The sequence below is a fragment of the Lottia gigantea genome (genome assembly GCF_000327385.1).
Source record: "Lottia gigantea unplaced genomic scaffold LOTGIsca_26, whole genome shotgun sequence".
NCBI classification, from domain to species: domain Eukaryota; kingdom Metazoa; phylum Mollusca; class Gastropoda; family Lottiidae; genus Lottia; species Lottia gigantea.
The window spans coordinates 174021-183603 of NW_008708797.1; the positions used below are offsets into that span (position 1 = coordinate 174021).

The 9583-nt window shown below is 31.2% G+C and overlaps 1 protein-coding gene across 1 annotated transcript; it reads right to left on the reverse strand.

Annotated features, from left to right (window-relative positions):
• Positions 1 to 1005: 1005 nt before the first annotated feature.
• On the reverse strand, positions 1006 to 7780 carry LOTGIDRAFT_232122 (hypothetical protein). The gene is made up of 8 exons (XM_009055928.1): positions 7716 to 7780; positions 7070 to 7266; positions 6709 to 6871; positions 6271 to 6362; positions 5644 to 5869; positions 4030 to 4302; positions 3804 to 3896; positions 1006 to 3616 (listed from the first exon to the last, which is right to left on the reverse strand). Exons 1-8 carry the CDS (start codon positions 7762 to 7764, stop codon positions 3468 to 3470), a joined length of 1242 nt encoding a protein of 413 aa, XP_009054176.1. The 5' UTR covers positions 7765 to 7780; the 3' UTR covers positions 1006 to 3467.
• Positions 7781 to 9583: the final 1803 nt, after the last annotated feature.

Sequence of the window (9583 nt, forward strand, 5' to 3'; positions counted from 1 at the left end):
GTATCCTTAAACATCCATGTCAGAACTTTGGCATGTTGCTTATTTTAATGGTTTGCCATTTTGAGGTGTTGCTTTGGGTCTTGAATATTTGTAAATAGTCTTCAGAAGTACATATGTACAAGAAATTCACATAATTCCTTCAAAAATACTATTGAAATTTCATTTTTATACGCCCACATGGAAATTTAATCATTTATATTGATGAGATCTTGGTCAGATTCGAAATTTGACGATCTTGCGATGAACGGTTTTTGAGTTATTGCCCTTCATTTGGGCAAAACGCGTCAAAATTTGTTTGTCAACACAATAGAGACTACAATTTTCAACTGATTTTAATGAAATTTTGTGTGATCATTTATATTGATGAGATCTTGGTCAAGTTCAAATTTGACGTTCTTTCGGTGAAAGAAACGCGTCAAAATTTGTTTGTGAACACATTAGAGATTACAGTTTTCAATTGATTTTAATGAAATATAGTGTGATCATGTATATTGATGAGATAATTTGATGTATTTGGGTTATGTATTGATATTAATATTCAATTTCTTTAATATGAGAAAATTCATACTTTAGTCACTAAAGATTGTTTTATCATTTCTAACAGCTGCCAGTGGGCATATGTTACCTTGCCTGGAAAGCTATCTTCTATTTCTATATAAGACAGAATCTAAAAAAGAAAGGAGTATATTTTTATTGTTACAGTCTGAGGTATGATGTACATTTTGTAATGCATCCATCCGTCAAGTTAAAAAATCAAGGATAATTTTAAGCAATCACATTTTATTTCATGCCGAGTCATTTGCAAGAACAGTTGAGATGTTGGCTTCTTTAAACCCTCTATGGTCACTTTCCCCAGCTAATTTGTGTTTAAGTTCCCAACCAAGGCATAAAATTATAAAATAGACAGTGGCTTGAACCCTTTATCAGATCACATCACAGTTTTACCAATTCCATTGGAACATAACTAAAGTTTAAATGGGAGACAATTTTTGAGAAAAAAACACAACTATTTGAGAAATATATTACATATAATATACAAAAATTAATTGAAGCAATATACACACTTTACAAACAATAAACTGAGTTAGGAAATAAATACTGAATTGTCAAAATAATTAGTAAATAAAGAGTTTCACATATAATATGTATAATATGTAATAATTTGAGATCCAAATCAGGACTGATTCCACCAGAAAGGATCTTGTTTCCTTTTGATTACTACCTTCAATCACAACATGAACCTAACAAGAATGTTTGTAACACTGCACATCACAACCATGAACCTATTCAGCAGCGATTCACATGGCTTCTTCACATTCAAGCACAAGAACCTGGCTCATATACTACCTATCACACCTAGCAACCTAACAAGCATAGCTTTAACACTGTCCATCACAACATGAATCTAACTAGTATGGCTTCAACACTGTCATCACAACCATGAACTTAACCAGCATGGCTTCAACAATGTTCATCAAAATCCTCAAATAACTTTCTTACATTTCTATGCAGTCTTATAACAACCGAGATGAATCATATTATCCTTTAGGGCTATCTATTGGGATCAAGATAAGCCAGTCGCTTTGAAGTTGTCTTGTGGCTGTCAATCATGACCTACCTCCGTCAAAAACAAATTAATGAAAAGGAATTCTTTCATAATCTGGTCACCATTGCATATGACAGTGAATTGTGTATAACACTACATATGTCTACAATAAGACAGTCATCAGGGTTAACTAGTCAGTCAAATTGAAATACATAATTAGGTATGGATCTAGTCAATCAACATTGAAACTGAGAGGAATTAATATCTCATTCAATCTATCAAATAACTTATCAATGATCTTTGCTGTGAGTATGAGATTTTCATTAATTGAATAAAATCTGGAAAAGAAAGAAGTAAATGTTCTGGATTTGACATTGTTAGAAAATTCTTTTCTGAGTCGATTGATCACAGTTTGAATAACATACATATATATTTATTCTTTATGAAGTTGAATAGAAATCTAGACAAATCAACTATTTGAACAAGAACAGAACAGAACATAACATTAGTAATACTTCAAAAGTAACATAAACAGAAGATGTGAACATAAGAATTATAAAAATATAAAAAAGTAACATGAATTTCACGCATATAAAATATATCACCTACTCTAATTGTTAGGTTTTAACAACTAGAGTAGAACCAAATATTTTGTGTACATTCAAACACTCAATCTGATTAAAACAAATCCTTTTTTTAAGTTTCCTATCCAACTATTCTTAATGATGGTAGCCCACAATGTGAATTTGTATAAAAAAAATGTTGTCTTACTATCGAGAGTGGCTATTTCAGTACCGTATATAAATATAATATGAGGTTACCAAAATGGAAAAAAGAAGTATGGAGGTATATAATTTAATCAGATTGAAAACTATATAATCTTTGAACTCAAACAGTTATATTACCAAATTTTCTTTCAGGTAAAAATTTGTGGTTCAATGTCCACTCTTGTAACCACTAGAATTTTGTACAAAAATAATATAAAAACCACAAAATTACCAAATTCAGATCAAAATTCAGAATAGATTTTCAAAATTAAAAAAAAAATGTTATTACGAGCAAATATTATAAAGTATATTTCAAGTACACTTGTATAACCTGTTAACGATTTACATACTTTATTTTAAAGTTATAAATTATCTGTGTATAATATAATATTAAATAAGGCACAACAATATACAGCATTAGTAAAAAAGATATTTATAGTTTTGGGTTTTGTCCCCAGTAAACCATTATCATGGAAAAAGAAAAGGCCAAAGTAAAACCAGTCCTAGTTCAACTAAGAACTAGTTTTTTAAGCAAATACCATATTACAACTCATGTATGTATGAGATTCAAAAGAAAAGTAAGTAATTCCCATGATTTTTAAAATGCAAATAAATTTTTAAAAAATCAATCAGAATGTCTTATTTTATAATTAATATATGTTAATAAATTCATAAAAAGTTAATATTAGTAATAATTAAGAATATATATTTTGAGGTATTGAGATTCAAACTCTTATAATTTTTCCAATTCAAAATTTTGTATTTGGTATGTAATAGGTTATATTGTAATACTGTGATCTTCAAATATCAAGTTTGTATTAGAGTCATCTCCCTTGGAAGAAAAGTTGAAGCTGCCTGAATAATAATGAAAATTTGACTTGTCACAAGTATGCTCTTATCTAAATCTGGAACATTATGGATTTCTATTGTATTGGAAAGAAAAAATATAAATTATTTAGGTCAATTATTGTCGGGACTTTTCTAATAGTCTCTATCCACAAATTAATATTAATAATAAGATATGATTATATAGAAAAAGTTTTATCAAAAGCATTAATATAGTTCAAATCTATTTTAGTAATTGTTTCATTTCTTTCTGTATGGTGTATAGCAAATTGAAAGTGTACAAGAATATAGAGATACTAAAAGGGAAATTAAATAACCAACGGATCATCATCATCAGAAATCAAAGCGTGTCTATCATAATACTGACTTTGTTTTCTTCTGATTGCTAAATAAATAACAACACCAATGATTACTAATACTACAACAGCAGATACACAGCCAGCAATAATAGCGGTACCTGAAACAACAACAAAATCAGTATGTATCCTTAATAGTATGTTAATTTAAAGACTTGCTGTTCTGAAGATTATTTTCTTATAAGGTTAAATAGCTTTGTCAGACAGACAGTCATTAAGTTTCAAAAATTACATCTGCCATGTTATCCTAAACTTGTAGAGCAAGGATATTTAAAGAAGAAAACTTACTGTTGGTAGAAGATTGTGCAGTATTAGCCAGAGGAGCATGTGTTATTGGTGTTGTTATTGGTGATATCATAGTTGTAATTGTTGTCACAATATCTGTATGTACAAAGAATTTTTTTAGACAAGTAATATGGAGTTTTACACAAAAAATACATTTTTCAGTACCAATTTACCAATGTATTAAGAATCCGAGTCAAGTCCTTGGAGAATAGAAAAGGGAATACCTTACCTATATCTTGGTGAACACAAATTTGTCTTATAGTATTATAACTATGACCATCAATGCAATCACAAACTCCATTCTTATCACACATCTCATTGGGACCACATTCATTCATCATATCTATATCACATTTCTCTCCCAGTTGGTTCAGCGAGACACAGGCTCCTATTTTGGCATCATAGAGGAAGTCTGGCGTACATTGACAAAGTTTGGTTTCTATATTACAACCTTCACCATTAGAGCAAATAATCATATCAGAACATGTCTTGTTTAAAGTTGCTGGAATGAAAAAAAGAAATTTTAAATTTGTATAATAATAGTTGCATTATATTTCTGTAAAAAAAAAATGTTTTAAATCATTACAAATTATCAAACTCAAACTTCCTTTTATGATTATATACCTCCATTACCAAGATTAATCTAAATCAGTTTAAAAGGACAGGTTTGCCAATTGTTTAACCAAACCTTAGTGTCAGAAACAAGAATTTTCCAGCTAATCTAATCAGTAATAGTGTTACAGCTAACTGTCAAATCCATGTGTGCCCAGAATTATCCACATTTGATAGTGAAAAAGACTAGTCGTACAGGTATATAGAAAATGGCAAATCTGCCCCCATATAACTGTAGATAATACAGCATTTGGGAAGAATTGTCTACACTTAAACTTTCAGTAAATAGTATCAAACTAAACAAAGATAATCATTTCCATCCTGATACTTTTCAAAGAATAGCACAAACAGTCGGCATTACTGAGGTCATGGAAATAGTCATCTTTTAAATACATAAGCTTACTTTCAATAATAGCTAATAGAGCTTCGGACATAAAGATTTGAATGCATTTAGCTGAAAATGTGATCTTTCAGGTTATTATTTTGTAAAGAAAATATTTAGATGACTATATCCTTTGACATGGTGATAGAACACAATAAAATGTAGTTCTGGCATGCATTATGCATAGTTTCACTAAGTCAACTACCTCAAATAGCAGGAATCTTAACTTTCTAGGATATAATTACTCTAAGATCAATTCAAGAATTTTAAGTGACCTGCTGTTGTCAAAAACTACACAAATATACATGCATGAATAATAATAAGCAACTCCAGTAAAACATGCCGTAAACTATAAGCATAACAAAATAAAAACGCTTACATGATGCTTTAGTATGACTAGGCATGGTGGGTCTAATAGAAACACTTGTAATGGGGGTAGATCCTTAAAATAAATTTATTCTAGTTAACTAAGGGTGGTTCTAAAGATATTAATGTAATTAAGATATATCTGGCCCAAAACAGGAGAGAGAGAGAGAGTGAGAGAGGATGTGTTGTGGCAATTCTTTGCTGTATAATATAGTGTTAGATGATAAAGTGTGAAGATCAGATCACAGATAATAGTTAGTAAGATATGCTTTGAAATATAGATACATTTAGCTTTTGAATTTCCAAAATGTTCACAGATTTGGTCTGGCAGCAAACTTGTTAAAACTTGATATCAACAGTTACATAATACATGCAAACACACATGACAGCATGTCCTCTTCATAGCTAGATGCTGAAATCTAACTTAAGCTTATGAGATCACACATGACAAGATCAGCTAAATGAAAAAGAACAAATACTTACCAGACTTCTCTGTTGGCTTACTGTGAGTTGGTGGTGCTTCAGATGATGATGGTTGCCTCCAATGTGGTGGTTGACATGTTCCTAATGTAATTGAAGGTGCAGTGGCTAATACCTTACTTTCACAAGGTGGTACTGGGATGTTTTCTTTAGGTACCAATGTCCTTTGCAGATCTCTTGGCCAAAACTCTAGTCCAACAGTCGTAGATATTCTTACTTTAACTGACATCTGTATGAAATACAAAATGACAAATATGTTCTTACTAATCAGCATGGTTCTATAAGTTTGTGACAAATAATCCAAAAAATTTACAATATAACTGAATCAATAATATTCAATTATTCATGCAACCATGTTATAAATATTTGCTTACTACCCTATATGTATCACTCTTTGAAATGAAAATTATCTGGCTTTGTGTAGAATTAGATCAGTAGACTAACAAAACAGATCTTTTTTAACATTTTCCAATGGAGAGATACCTATGATGCCACAATTGTAATATTAATCAATGTCATTATTTCCTCAAAGCAGCAACAGCTATCACTCTAGCCCGTTAACTTTTTTTTGACATTGTTTTGGATATTGAACTATAACGCTATATAAGAATAATTGTGATAAATACTTACACCAAATTCTACATGATGTGGAGATATTTTCACCATATGAAAATTAAGAAAGACATCAGCTGTACCAAGGGGTGATTCTTTAAAACTTCCTCCTGTTCACAAGAACAATAGATTCAATAATAACCCTCAAAAATTTCATATTGCTATTTGGTATACAAAGAATTATTAACAAAAATTAAGGGAAAAAAACTGTTCAAAAATTTGCTACAATTAACCAAAGGTCATTGGTAATATCTAAGCTTAGCACTTAGTCCTTGAAGTGACGATAGTCTAAATTTATGTATTTGTTGAATTGTAGAAGAAATATGTTGGATTTTATTATGGAATGTACTATAAGCTTATATATCTGAAATTGAGGTCTATCAGCTCATTATGCAATTGTAACCCTTTAAACCATGAATACTCATTAAAAATAGTACTAAATTTTTATTAAATTACCTGGAATTTTCATCATTTCATCATGTTGGACTCTTTGTTGGAAAGAAACACTTTGATGTGGCATTTGTAGATAAATATCAAGAGTAATAGGCTCAACACAATGATTAAGAACTATACCAAAACAATAATCTACTTCAACATCTGAACTAGAGGGTATAAACGTCTGAAAAAATAAGACAGTAATAGACATAAAATTACTTTGAGTTTATGCTTATGGCTTGCCATAGAGAATTATCCTTGTTTTATAAAATTTATTTTCTTATAACTTTTTTTCACCATAACATTCAAATTGTGATAGAAAACCATTATTTATTTTACCAATAGACTAAACAATATAAACTAAAGTTAACACTTTTACTACCTGATATTTGTATGTTCCTGTACAATCTAATTTAGTACAAACATCTGCAGAGCTGGTACCATTTGAAGTACAATGCATCTGTGATCTAGTCTGTGCAGACATCTGATGGGCCACATTTTGCCAGAATTGACAGGCTTCATGTTCAGTAGGAACAATATCTTCACCACTAACTGTTAATATCAGTATTACAAGAAATGCTGAAATATTCACAACATATCTTTTATCAATTTGCCATTATTACATTAGGCTACCACAAGCCACAACACACAAAAATTTGACGTAGTAGTATATTATAAGTCCTATAGACCTACAAATGAAAAGGCATTGAGGGGAAAAGTCCCATTGGTAGTGGATTAGTTCTAGGCCTACTGTAGTCCATTGGAGCAATTTTAGACAATCAACATCATTACATGATTTTTAAAATCACCTCTTAATGGATTCATAATAATAATAGAAATATAAACATAAACTTGAAATAGAAAATCACAAATGAAATAGGACAGTCATTGCTTTGACTGAATGTTGAAATCTCGTGATTATTCAGAGACTCCGTATCAAAATACAAATATTAAAATGCAAAGATAAGCATAAATACAAATAAATATACATAGAACATTAGGCGAACACAAAACAATGAGGAACCTACATAAGAAAACACAGTTAGACTGTGATATTGTTGTTGTTTTCATCGCCATTTTGTTGTTCTTTTACGTAGAAAAGTTCTTGTAAGAAGTTGATTGGTTGAAAACCTCAAGTCCGTTTACTTCGTATTTTTCCGGAAATCTCCGAAGACCAGGCAATCTCCCAGCAAAGAAGTTGCAAAGGTATTTTGAGCCTTGTAATCATGAAAATATCCATTTCGAACTGTTGTCATTAAATTTCAAGGGTAAAGAATTGTTGGTTATGGAGGAGGGCTTTAAAGATACATGTTAGTTATATTGACAGGTCTTAAACTGTTACCAGTTTCATCAAGCCTTACTCAGCTGATAATTTTTCGAAGTTCATGGAAAACTTAAAGCTACCATAGTCTAAATGGGGGAAATCAAATCACAATCAGTAAATTAGGATAAGGTTTTATTGTATTCTTTCTTACATGCAATCAACAAAATTGAGTATGAATTGAGGTATGAATTCTGTTGTAACTTTATGACACCAGGTAAGTTCACTGATGTATACATACTCATATTGACCATTCTTGAGAATTAAATTTTATGTTCATTCTAAGACGTAGTATCACTTTAGCTATAGGCCCTATAAGCATATCATTCAATATCTGTCAAAATGATTTGAAAAGTCATGATTTGTATTGGCTAGTTCAGCTTTTATAATTCGCGAATCGCCAACCAGACCATAAGCCCTGCCTATTAAGGCACGTGACGAAGACGACCGGAGGTTAGACAAACAATGTCGCATCAAGGCGTCTTTAACGTTATAGTGCAAGTGCTGTCCATAATAAAATTTATTCGTCCGGGTTTGTCTTTGGTTTGCTTTGTCTTCTATGCTGTATTTTGAGCGATGGCAAGTCTGATTCCACTAGCAAATGAAATGATTAAGAGTATTACGTTCTACTTTTTGTACAATGTTGGCAATGAAGGCAGGATTCGCCTAGATTTACCGTCTGATATTAGGCTATCAGAAGCCACACATTTCACTGATAAAAAAAGCAGTCAAATATTTCAGTGAAGATTATTCTATTCCATCAAATGTTTTCGAAAGTCTGATCTCGGCGATAAAGTACTGGTATTTGAAATTAGCTCCAAATGTCATAAAAGTAGGTCAATGAGAAAAAAAACGAACACCTTCATTCCATCAACATCGACATTTCTATCGAACGAGTCAACATATCATTATTATTTAGGCTAGGCTTAGACTTTTAAGCTTTTTAAGCTTTCTAGGCCCAGAGCACACCATCAATTAATCACATGTATTTATTTTGACGATTTCTCTTTTTTTCATGTTATTTCAGGTGAATAAAGCGGATGCGTCAAAATTAATAGGCCTATACTATATGTGCCTAATAATTAATAAAAAAAATGTGCCCAAATCTCTCTGTCTAAACTAATATATGAGTAATTGAAGATGTGCCTGATTAATGTCTGTCTAAATGACCGAGTGCCTAGGAAAAGTATGCCTAATGTACTGTGTCTATTTAACTACCAGGTATAAATATAAGCTCGGGGCCCTAACTTATTTGTTGAAATGGACAGTGAATCATTTTAGGCCTAGGCTAGGCTATGGCAATTGGCTTACATTTTATTTTTATATATTTCTTAGTTCAAGTGCATGCAGGTCCTATATTGATGGCCTTCTGCTTGCTCTTCAAATTTAGTTGTTTTAATAAGGGTTTCACTAGACCTACCCGATGAACTGACATGTATGCACAAGTCTGTCACAACAGGGTACTAGTTAGGTTATTCCTAGAGATCTTAATCCATCAAAGTCAATTTTATAAACTGGCTGGTTTTGGGTTTAGGAAATAGCAGAAAAGTCACGCTTTGCGTATCCGATCTTTAT

Bases quoted from the DNA above. Each gene is read 5' to 3' on its own strand.
- LOTGIDRAFT_232122 (XM_009055928.1), bottom strand. From the start codon at position 7,764: ATGGCGATGAAAACAACAACAATATCACAGTCTAACTGTGTTTTCTTA. The intron at 6,363-6,708 runs GTAATTTAATAA...TCTTGTGAACAG, and splicing joins TGAAATGATGAAAATTCCAG to GAGGAAGTTTTAAAGAATCA. The intron at 5,870-6,270 runs GTAAGTATTTAT...TATTTCATACAG, and splicing joins CACATCATGTAGAATTTGGT to ATGTCAGTTAAAGTAAGAAT.